This window comes from Cucurbita pepo, chromosome LG02, assembly GCF_002806865.2.
Source record: "Cucurbita pepo subsp. pepo cultivar mu-cu-16 chromosome LG02, ASM280686v2, whole genome shotgun sequence".
NCBI lineage: Eukaryota > Viridiplantae > Streptophyta > Magnoliopsida > Cucurbitales > Cucurbitaceae > Cucurbita > Cucurbita pepo.
The window spans coordinates 2,692,043-2,704,387 of record NC_036639.1 but is presented as its reverse complement, the minus strand read 5'-3'; the positions used below and the strand labels follow the sequence as shown (position 1 = coordinate 2,704,387).

General features: G+C 33.7%; 3 protein-coding genes across 3 annotated transcripts; 2 read left to right on the top strand and 1 right to left on the bottom strand.

The window, feature by feature from the left end:
* Positions 1-225: 225 nt before the first annotated feature.
* Positions 226-2,407, top strand: LOC111789271 (deSI-like protein At4g17486). Its single transcript, XM_023669989.1, has 4 exons — positions 226-422; positions 535-720; positions 1,276-1,563; positions 1,868-2,407. The coding sequence occupies exons 2-4, from the start codon at positions 573-575 to the stop codon at positions 2,125-2,127; spliced, it is 696 nt and encodes a 231-aa protein (XP_023525757.1). The 5' UTR covers positions 226-422; positions 535-572; the 3' UTR covers positions 2,128-2,407.
* A 3,194-nt stretch (positions 2,408-5,601) lies between these two features.
* Positions 5,602-6,249, bottom strand: LOC111789273 (ethylene-responsive transcription factor ERF003-like). The gene is made up of 2 exons (XM_023669990.1): positions 6,120-6,249; positions 5,602-6,041 (listed from the first exon to the last, which is right to left on the bottom strand). The coding sequence occupies exons 1-2, from the start codon at positions 6,200-6,202 to the stop codon at positions 5,633-5,635; spliced, it is 492 nt and encodes a 163-aa protein (XP_023525758.1). The 5' UTR covers positions 6,203-6,249; the 3' UTR covers positions 5,602-5,632.
* A 1,431-nt stretch (positions 6,250-7,680) lies between these two features.
* Positions 7,681-8,367, top strand: LOC111789274 (60S ribosomal protein L39). The gene is made up of 3 exons (XM_023669991.1): positions 7,681-7,770; positions 7,906-8,009; positions 8,106-8,367. The coding sequence occupies exons 1-3, from the start codon at positions 7,768-7,770 to the stop codon at positions 8,152-8,154; spliced, it is 156 nt and encodes a 51-aa protein (XP_023525759.1). The 5' UTR covers positions 7,681-7,767; the 3' UTR covers positions 8,155-8,367.
* Positions 8,368-12,345: the final 3,978 nt, after the last annotated feature.

The following is a 12,345-nucleotide window of genomic DNA, read 5'->3' as shown; positions in this document are numbered from 1 at the left end:
TTTTTCTTTTTTGCAAATATATAAATTTATAATTAAAAAAAAATCAACAAAAACAATAAATTTAGAAAATTTAAAGGAAATGGATAATTAATAATTAGTTTTTCTATTAATTGAGAGGTGAAATTGAGAGTTTAGGATTCAGTTCTGGATGAGTTGGGGGCCATCTGTCCGTCCTCCACAAAATAATCTAAATTCTCATAAATAAATAAAAAATAAATTAAATGTGTTTTAAAAAAAAGGGGAAAAAAATTTGGAGAAGAACGAGGATGACGAAAAGATCGGCGTGAGAGAATTGTTTCGGCTGCCGATAAATCTGAGGCCCGTTGCTCGATAATTCTTCGTCCCGAAGCCCAAAGGATGAACCCTGTTATTCTCTGGATTTACTGACGATTGATTTTCCAGTTCGTTCTGTTTTTTTGTTGGTAACGAATAATTTTCCTCCTAATTTTTTCCTTTACGGTTTCTTAATTTTGATTCTCTTTAACTAAATTCCTCTGGTTTGAATCTTACGGTTTTGTGTGATTTTGATTTCAGAGACTTAGAGGAGGAGGCGGAGTAAAGAAGCGGTGAGTATGGTGGAAATGTTGCGTAAAATGGCCTTGATGTCGAAGAAGAAGAAGAGTGGAACGGTGCCGGTTTATTTGAATGTTTATGATCTAACGCCGATCAATGGCTACGCGTATTGGTTCGGTCTAGGGGTTTACCATTCCGGTGTTCAAGGTTAGACAATTTATGGCGTTTTTCTTCTTCTTCTTCTTCTTCTTCACTTTTTGGTATGTTGTTGTTGAACGGCAACGATGAGGATTTTTGGTTTCTTTCAGACGTTTTTTCGTTTAGACTGAGGGATTTCTGAACTGTTTTTTTCATTTTTCTTGATTCTTCATTGCGTTTTCCTTCAGATCTGAGGTTTAACTCGCTCTGTTTTTAGATGAAATTCGCGATTCTTGAGAAATTTGAGGAACATAGCGAGGTTTTATGACGGTTCTGTAAGATTCTTTTGGTTTTGGTTGTGAGTTTACTGTTTAGTTTGAGGAAATATCGTTCTGTAATGGCTATAGATTGAATTGGCTGAGATATTGATGAATTGATGTTTGGAAAAACTCATAGTTTCTTCATATTTCCATAATCAGTTTCATTTGTGATCGACCTTTTCAGAGTTTTTTTTGATGATTTGAACAGTCAATGTTTTCAATGGAGTTTGATTGTTTAATTTATTCTATCAAGAACAAGCTGTTCAAAATTAAAAACTCTGAACTGGGATGGATCTTTTTGCAGTTCATGGAGTTGAATATGCATTTGGAGCTCATGACCATGCAACTTCAGGGATATTTGAGGTAGAACCAAGGCAATGTCCTGGTTTTACATTTAGGAAATCGATTTGCATCGGAAGAACGAATCTCGGTCCGAAAGATGTCCGCTCGTTCATGGAGAAACTAGCTGAAGAGTACTCTGGGAACACTTATCATCTCATAACAAAAAATTGCAACCACTTTTGCAACGATGCATGTGTAAAGTTGGTCGGAAAACCAATCCCTAGCTGGGTCAACCGACTTGCTCGACTCGGTAAGATCGATTCTTATGCTTAAATTTTGATCGCCTAGCATCCTGCTTGTAGTTAATGTTTCATCGAGGACAATAGCTAGTTCACAAACAAACCGCCGATCATAACATAACCATGGTGATTCTATGCCTGATCTTATGAAAATCTTGGCTTCTCCTGCATAATTTAGAGTATGGCATAGCTCATGAGCTCGATCCAATAATTTACGAAGTGATAACGTTACGAGCGTTTCATGTTGTTCCTTGTACTGAGATTGAAACTTACAACAATTGGTGACATTGGTTCGATATGTTTTTGTATTTCCAGGTCTTTTCTGCAACTGTGTTCTTCCAGCGAGTTTGAACGAATCGAAAGTTCGGCAAGTAAGATCGGGAGAGAAGTTCAACGAAGGTATAAAGAAGAAACTGAAAATCCAGTCAAATGGGTGCAATAATGCCTCATCTTCTACTAACCCTTCGAAACCTTCGACTACAACCGTCAAAGTAAATAGACAGAAACGATGCCTCCCAGCATCGTCGACGGTGATAAATTCTTCGACACCGGCACCTCTGACTCTGAAGCTGTAACAGTAAGTGTTTCTTATTATAGGGCATTTTAAGAGTATAATCAACAACAGAAGACAGGCAAAATAGCATGGTTCTCATCATTTTGCCTCTCTGTTGGTCTTCTGCTTCTACTAATCTAAAACAAACAAACAAAAAAAAGGAAAGGAAATTTGTGTTCATAATGGCGTTGTGTATGTGTTGTGATTTGATTGTGTGATAATATATTGTTGAATTACAAAAGGGCTTTTGATTTAGAAGTTGGAAGAAGAAGAAGAGTTTAATGGAAATGGGTATTTTGATTCGAAGACGTTTCCTTATGGACCATGTTTGATTGTAGGTTGTCAGTGTTCGTGAGTGTTCATGAGTTGAATTGGGTCTAGGTTGTCAGTGTCCATGAGTGTTCGTGAGTTGAATTGGGTCTAGGTTGTCCGTGTTCGAGAGATGAATTGGGTCGATCAATTTAAATAATTTTTATGAAAGAATAAACATGAACTAGTTTTTAAATTTTTATTTGTAATAAAAGTTAAAATTTTATTTTATAAATTATTATTTATTTATTTTTAAATGTTAAATTAAGATTATGCTCAATTTTAATATATGTTTTATTATAGAATAAATAAAAATAGTTATTATAGTAAATATATGTATATATAATTGGTTTATAAACGAAATATATATATATATTTATTTATTTTTTTGGTGGTAAAACTCATGTGATAATTAGTTGATTTGGCAGTTGGTTATTTCAACTGAGCTGTAATTGTGGCCATTCAAACCTAACGGTACATTAGGTAAGAGAAAATTAATGCTTTAATTAATATATGATTATATTATATTAAGAGTCGTAATTGTGGTAATTTATATATATAATTTGACTTGAAACCATCCATACCCGTAATTTTCTCAAATATTTTAATTAAAGTTTAAGGTTATTACCCATGAATAACAATTTTCTAGGTTGGTTTTGGGTGGCCGGCCGGCAGAATAGTTGTCAAACTAATTTTTTAGTTTATTTAAAAATAAACATAAATGGGTGTGGAGGAAGTTGGGAGAGATTTCTTTCTGGATGAGGTCGGAGAGGTCGGATGCATAATTACAAATAGACTTTTGGATACAAACCTAGACTTTTGGAAGGAATGCATTTATTAGATAAAAGGTTCACTCTAACGGCTCTCTACAAATAGAAATAAAATAATAGAAAATTATAAGAAATGGAAGAAAATTTATTAGATAAAAGGTTAACTCTAGCGACTCTCTAGAAAATTATAAGAAATGGAAGAAAAAATAGGAATTATAATTGTTAGGCTACGTAGCTCGTCCTTATTTATAGCTTAAAAGAAAAAATCCACCCAAGCTCCGATTTGATCTCTGTCTTCACCGGTAGTCCATTCCATGACTGATGAACTGGATCTGGTGGATGATCCGATCGACGACATTGATACCGAAACAGAACCGACCAATTATCTCCAAGTTTTTGGAATGCCCCAAATTCTATTTGAGCGTCTAAATCTGGGTCAATCTCAACAAAGACATCTCTGAACAAGGTTCTAGCACCATGCCAAATGTGTCCGAAGAAGAGCAAACCAAACAAAGCATGCCCAAAAGTAAACCAACTCCTTCCAATCTGCTGTCTGTTCCTCTGTTCATCTCCCTCTTCGAATCTGAACATGAACACTGCATTTCCTCTGTTTTCTTTCTCCAAATCGAAAACCCAATTGTACACATCCCAATACACCTCCACCGGAACTCCGGCCACTTCGATTCTTTCGTTTCCTCTGAATTTCCAGTTCAGCCGCTTGATTTGCAGAACACATTTCCCGTCGACGCTAAACGACAGCCCTAATTCGCCCTCGATTTCGATTTCTCGGATTTTGCCGCCGATTTTCGCCTGCGTGGTGTAGATATTGTGCGCAATCACGTGTTCCCTTTTCAGGATTAGTGTTTGTGAGTTATGAAGCTTCGCCGTTCTGGTCTTGGCGTAGGCTTCTTTGATCATGTCGCCGACGAGAAGAATCGTGTCGCCGTCGACTACGACGGCGATGAAGAATCCGGAGTGGGGTTCCGGTGAGGCGGAGAAACGAGCTCGCCGTAAGTCCCAGTAGACGCGGAATTGGTGCGGTAAATGCAGGTGGTCAGATTCGAGGAGCTGGAAATTAGCGGCGGCGGCGACGACTGTCGGAGGGGCGGAAGCAGGAAGAGAAGACGGCGGACATTGGTGGGGAAAGTGAAGAAGTGGAAATTGCAGAGATTTGGAAATGAATCCTTGACCACGTGACACACGACCATTGTCTTTTAATAATTTTAATTGAATTATTGTGATTTTGTATATTATAATTTAATCTTAAACCCTGCAACAAAATTTAGAACTTATATTAAAAAATAATAATAATAAAAAATAAATAAATAAATATATATATATATATATATATATATATATATATATATATATATATATATATGGAAATCTAGGCCATGTATGTAGTTGAATTCAAACCATTAATAAATGCAATCAATAGGACATACATTGCAAGTTGTACTTAGTCCGGCATTTCAGTTAATATCATTTCTATTTTTTTCACGAGGGTCAATCTCAATCTGGCTATAATATTTTCAATCCTCCCATAGCTTTCGAGAGAACTACAACCCATAAAAAACAGTCTACTCTAGATCTTTTCTTTACTCGTAGATCTCAATACAAAGTTCGAACTCTAGACTTTCTAGAATAATACGTCACTTATAGCTTCTTTGGCGTTTACTTAAGCTATGAAGGAACGATCGATCTCAAATAAATAGGTAAATTAAGTTTGAAACTTAAAATTAAAAAAAAATAAAATATATATATATATATATATATATATATATATCTCGATAGTTGGGCTGGGCCGATTATGTTGCTGATTCTAGAGATAATGGGCCGACATTATTTTAATTTTATTTTTCTTGCAAATATAGCATAATGAAAATTAAAGTTGAATAATTAATAAATAAAAGTAAGAAATAAAATAGAACACTTGGTAAGAATTCAAATATCCATTTTTTTGGGATAAATTATAATATTTTGGTTGGAATTGATAATTTATTTATAATATAAATGTACAGATGAATTCAATATCAGTCTACTCAATAAATAAAATATTAATTATTTAGATAAATTTAAAAGTTTTCATCGGCTCTCTAGCATATATTATTTAATATCACAATAAAATAAAAACTTTTACTCATAATAATCACATTAATGATTAATGTCGTGTTGATTTTATATTAAAATTCTTAATGATTGTAAACTCATGGAAAAATAAATAATAAAGCTACAACAAAGAAAAAAAATTAGAATAATAATTTAAAAAAGTTTAATAATTGAAATGCATATTTTATAAAAGTAAAAATAATAATAATAAAAAAAACATAATGAAAATAGATATTTTTGGACAAAATTAAGAAATATATTTAAAAAAAAAAAGAGAATTAAAATTTTATATATGGAATCCATGGCGGCTAACACGTTATAAACCTCAAAAAAATCGTCTCACAAACAAAACTCCATGGATCCATAATAAAGAAGCTCCTCAATCATTTGCTCAATGTGATCATCTTCCAACAATTTCAGTTCCTCTTGCTCCGCCGCCTCGGCCGCCGTTGGTCGATTCTCCTCCACCATCGATCTCGCCGCATCGGCATAAGACGCCGCCACAAACGGCGGCGGAAGTTCTCTTTTAAACTCCTGGTTACTAATCTGCGAAGAAGCCATATAACATTTATGCAATTTCGCAGTCAAATTGGCCGACAAGATCTTGGAATTCGACGACTGAATCGTGTTTGGATTGTACGGGAAATTCGTTCTTGCGTTTGGTCCACACATTAATCTCGCCGCTTCATCATAAGCCCTAGCTGCATCCTCCGCCGTTTCAAATGTTCCAAGCCAAATCCTCGTCTTCCTGTAAAAACAGTGCCTTAAATTTCATTACATTGGCTTAAAAAAACACCAAAATCAAGGTAAAAAACGAGAGACCGACAACGAAGGATGACGAATTTCAGAGACCCAAGAGCCCCAATGCCTTTGTCTTACGCCACGATATTGCCTTTGAGGTCTGGCCATGGTGGAACTTTTGTTGCTCACAAGGTGTTTGTGAAAATGCCTCAATGAAAAACAGAGCACAAAATTGATAGTTGTGGGCAGAGAACACAATGGGTGGTTTTATATTTGGTCGTTGCTGACAAAACGGCAATCGCGGAGCCATTTTTGTGAAGCCTTTCTGGCAAGCAATTTGATATCAAGTGGGTCTCACGAGTGTGTTTAAAAATCAATCAACTCTTCTTTTTTGGCCTTGTCCAATAGCCACAGCCAGTTGGTTGTTGGGCGTTTTGGCTTTGCTGAAATAGGTAAGTTCAAGTTTCAAAACTCACTAAAAAAAGACCAAAAAAATCTGTTCACATGTCTTGAACTTGTACCAAATATATATATATTTGATTAGATTTTGATATAAAGTTTTTTTGGGGGGTATTATTTAACACGTTTCATGTGATTTTGAGCGTCGTGTTTGAGATTATAAAAATATTTTTTTGTGTCACTACATGTTTGTGGGAATATTCAATCACGAGAAGATTATCTTCATTGGAGTCTAATAATTTAGGCCGTTGATCAAATATTTCGTATTGAGCTTGTTTTGGGTTATTTTTCACCAAACAGTGTCGTTATAACTGTATTTCTATATCGGCTTTGAAACGTTCTTACCCTTTTAACTAAACTCAAATGCAGTACACAAGTTCAATTTAGTTTAATATTTTGAGTGTTTTGACAAAAACATTTCCAACGTTACGAAATCAAATAGGAAGTAAATTCATAATTAGTAAGCCAGTCTTACTATATGGAGCTATGCACAATGTTAATGCTACTAAACACGTCGAACGTATATGTGAGATCTCACATCAGTTGCAGAGAAAAACAAAGTTCTTCTTATAAGAGTATGAAAGTCTCTACCTAGGAGACATGTTTTAAAACGGACAATATTTAAGGTTGTCGGCCATACGGGCCAAAATAGACAATATTTTTTAGCAGTACGCTTGAGCTATTACAAATGATAACAGAGTCGCCAGCAAGGATGCTAGCCCCAAAGGGAGTGGATTGTAAGATCTCACATCGGTTGGAGAAGGGAATGAAACCGTTCTTATAAGGGTGTAAAAACCTTTCCCTAATAGACGCGTTTTAAAATCGTGAGGCTGACGACCATACGTAATGGGTCAAAGTGAACAATATCTACTTGCGGTGGGCTTGGGGTATTACGGTATCTTTCAAGCGTGATGTGACTAACATTGTTCATGTGTGTATATATATTGACACACACTTAACATAAGGATAAATCATTTAATTCAATCAATATTTCTAAAAAAAATAAAAATAAAAATAAAAATAATAACTGATGGGTTTGGCTCTACCTTGTGGGCCATGAGTTTCAAATGTTGGCCCAATTAACTTGTAAGAGTGGGAAAAGTTTGGGCTCAACTGCAAGCCCATTTACGAGGTTAGAATCTCGGTTGGGCTGCCCGCGGGCATATCTCGCTTGTCCTTTTCGGTGGAGCATATAAAAACTTGTTCGATACTGATAGGGTTTTCGTTAGACCGCCGTCTGCTTCCAAGTTCGCCGCGGAACACAGGACTCGAAGATGGTACGTATTGTTATTCAACTCTCTGAAGTCTGAACTTCTTGTTTCCGTTAATCTATTGCTGTTCGTCCTTCTCCATTTGATGATTGAAACTGCGAGAGTTTGTGATTCGATTTTCTCATCTCTTTCAATTCGCAGCCGTCTCACAAGACTTTCAGAATCAAGAAGAAGCTCGCGAAGAAGATGAGGCAGAACAGGCCTATCCCGCACTGGATCCGTCTGAGAACCGACAATACTATCAGGTGTTAAGCCTACGCCATTTGAATCGCCATTTTTTCAAGTCTGTGATCTGATTTTGAGTCTTACATTCTGGCGTTCTACTGTCGATTGTTTTTCAGATACAACGCAAAGCGCAGGCACTGGCGTCGCACCAAGCTAGGGTTCTGAGGTGCTTTCGATTTATAACTTTAATGCTCATTTACTTTGAATTTGTTAAGATTGCGGACATAAGTGTTCTTAAGGACCTATTATTATATTTGCGCAACTGAAATTTAGTTCATCTGATATTTTTGTTATCATTTATACACTGAAGTTTGAAGTAGTTCGGGATAGAATGAATTTTCTGGCAGGCATCATGTCTGTGGCTTAGCAGTTTATCCACATATTCATGGCATTTACTTCTTATTTTGAAGAACTTTAGCGAGCTTGATAGACATTCTTTAAATAATTGATCGAAGTCAAGAGATTTATGGAAACTACTTACATTGACATATCACGATTTTCCACTCCTTAATGAAGTTATGATCGTTATCAGTATTCGCCTTTAGATTCTTGAACATTGCTAGTTCATATTTTTCATCATATCATTTAGCCCCCTTGCCTTCAATAACGTTTGGGTTTATAGGAATCTGATCAAATATTTTCTTTTAGATAGAATATTTGTGCAGAAGTCCGTCACGCTCTTTATTTAATCGATTATGTTACTTCAACCATTGTTTATACAATGGGGGAATTGGAAAGAGGTTAGAAGACTGAGGAACAAAACTTGGACCCGAAGTTGGTGTGCTTGATTAGTTTCGGTAGAGCCAATTCATAAATATGCATGGCTCAAGCATACAATTCATAACTGACCTTCATTTACAATGGACAATTATCAGAATTTCCTAGCTTACCCTAGTAGAGAGACTACAAATACACAGTTCATAATCATACAATTCTACAGAACTATATGTTCTGAAAGAGGACATTCTTTGTGAGACTCTTCAACACAGTACTTAGAACAATAATTGTCTTAACTGAATAATCTTTGTCAATTGCCCGTGGGATGTCGTAGCTTGTCGTTATAGTTGTGCCTTTTCTTGTCAATATAGTGGGTGGAGTCAGAGAACTTGGGTGCACCTAGGCGCTCGTTTGCAGCTCATCACCGTATTTTAGAACCCTAACCTTCTTCAATGTGGCTGCCATGCCATGGTGTGAGAACTAAACTGCGTTTGTTGCATTTATGTGGATGTCCAATAGGTAAGCCCCTGTTTGATTGCCCAATAAAGTAGTTGTTTAATGAATAACTCAACCTATGACTTAGAATCATCCCAAGCTCAGAGAAGAAAATATTTTTGATGAAGTGAAAGCAAACAATGAATGCTTCAACAGGTTTGAAGCGATAATAGTTTGTTTCGATGATCGAGATAGAGAGTGATGGAAGGACTGGACTATAGAAAGAAGTATCAGTCTCTGTTTCCATATGGGGATGATTGGATTTTGATGCCCTAATTTCAATTCAATCGACCAAGTTAGTTCATCGGGTTATCCTTTGTTGGCTCCTTGATAGAGTCTAACTGAAATTAGTTTTTTTTTTATTCTTTGTTTTTGCCTGTTAGATTGATATAGTATTCGTCTAAGGACTTTTTTTTTTCTTGTTTTAAAAAATTAGATTGGATTTGGCAAATAAGTTTATGCACGTAGTGGTAGCTTCTTTTTTTCGTTCTTATTTTTTTGGATTTTTTTCTCTTTGATTTTTTTTTTCTAAATTTTCACTCAATNAATAATTATCAAACATAAATTATTTTGCTGTAATAAGAGTTCTTATGCTGGTTCGACTTGCGCACACAACTGACAACACTTCCAGAGCCGTTTCATAATTGTAATTATTTCACCCAAAGTTGGATTGATTTCTATTTAGCGTTATGTTTTTTAATTTTTTATTTATTTGGTCCTTGTAGTTAATTAAATTTCAATGGGCATCCTTATCCTGGGTGCCATTAGTAATCGTACGAATTGAAAAATGTTTTTTCCTAATTAATAATTTAATTTACTTATTGGGCTATGCTTGTTTGTGGCCCAATACATGGACTTCGACTTCTTGGTGGGCTTTTATTGGGCCATACTTCATTTGAATGTATATGACCAGTATATAATCTTGCTAACAAATAATTCAATATTTTGATCTTAAAATAGAATTTTATTTTAAAAAATAAACGGTGATTAATGACTGAAAAGTAAATTCGAAAATAAATTATCTAATAAAAATTAGAATTGTTTTTAATATTTATTTGGTAGCAACTTTTGAATTTTTGTTAATTTGAACCATGTTATTAGTTATTAGTCTATGAACATATTTTATGTCTTAAATTTTGTATGATTATTATTTCACTATACACAATAATTTATAAGATGTATAATTTATTGTTTATGTTTGTTTGGTTCATAAATTTTAAAAAGCATCTAATGGTTGATTTAGATTTATTAGATGTTTTTTTAATTTATAGAGATGCTAAATATAAAATTTAATTTTGTATCTGCCAAATTTATAGGATACAGCATTAAAACTTCAAGGGTCTATTAGACATTTTTTTTAGTTTATCGAATGTCTTGATAAGGAAATAAAAATTCAAAAAATATCTTTTCAAAATTGAAGGACCAAATAAATATAAATTTAAAAGTTCAAAAACAAAATAATTTAAGTGCATAGGATTAAACAATCTGAAACATAAAATGTATTATCGAACAAACAAATTGTAAATGTAAAATTTAATTTCAATAATTCTATAAAAATGGGATGTGATTTATCAAATTAAATTTAAAATTTTGTAATTTTAATCACCTTTTAACTTAGAAATGTAATTTAAAAGTTTCCTTAAATATTATTTAATATTATTTTGTTCCAAATAGAGGATAAAAGAGAATAAATAAAAACTTATCATAAAATGAATATTCAAAATAAAAGTAAGAGAATAAATCATTATCAAACAAATTCCCATCCCTCACTTCAATGACAATATTCTAAAATAAACATTGGATAAATAAGTTGAAGAATATGAGAATTAAAACAAAAATGCTCACAATTTTACATTCTCGAACCTCTACAAATAAAGACAATGCCGATATTTATTTATTAATATTATTTTTAAAGTACGATAAAGCGGTCAAAGCCCAAAAAAAGAATTATTAAAATAAACTCTAGGCTGAATTATTTATATCAGCCGTAATATTAAATAAATTAGTATTTGATCATTTTAATTTTTAATGATAAAAAATATATAATTTTTTTTAATATTAAATTGCTGTAACCAACTAAAATTTGTATGAATCTTTTTATTTTATTTTATAATCTATAATTATTTAAAAGTTTTAAACTAATTAATTGATTTTCTTTTATTGTTTGGCAATCATAATTTAATTGACTTTTTAAAAAATAAAAAATCAGTGGAAAGTGTTTGATTCTACGAGAGTTTGTTTTAAAAGAGCAAATATCATAAATTTTTAATTAATTTCACCCAACATAATTTCTATAAATAGTTATAAATAAAAAAGATAGGTTATAATTGTCTTTATTTGGTTAGGGGATGATGACGTCACTCACAAAATACAATAAAAAACAAAGTTCGGGTGACTAAATAGCTTGACACGAATTCGAACATACCAAATCCTAGAAGTAATCGAGCCACTAAATAGAAGAGAGAACGAAAACTTAAGTCAAAATCAAAGTTTCTCGATCAGGGGCACCTGCCCAGCTTCTCGATTTGCGTGAACCTGCCCAATCTGGTCCTCCTTGACCTAATTCAAAAACGATGGTCATATGAATCTATGTTCATCAAACTGAAAAAGGTAAGTTATTTATAGTTCATAAAACCGTTTATATACTACATTTATTGTATTGAGCCTGTGTGCCAAGTATCATGGTCATGCTTGTCCCGGACTTGTTCCCTGTGGTCGCATGCCGTGTCATGTCAAACCCAACTTATGTTGTATTATTTTATTATTATATATTGTGTGTACGATGTTTGACAAAATCATGTCTACTACTATCAGACCTAAAATGGCTAAAAAAAATATTATAGGGAGATGTAATTAGTTGTCAATTCATTATACTTCAAGTTATATGCTATCTGAGCCGTTGTTGTCTCTCACTTGCTTACCAGCCTATAACGCTGCTTTCAACTCTCTTTTGAAATTCTCTTTGCGCCCGTGTTACACAATCGCTATACATACTCCCGAAAAAGTGCGATTGTGACACTAAACATAATGCCAGTGTGTAAGTTTCTCTTGTTGTGTATGTTGTTTTTTCTCTTATATAGACGACATTGTTCTACTTATGTAATGTTTGACCGGTACCAATTTATTTCAACTCGACATTAATTC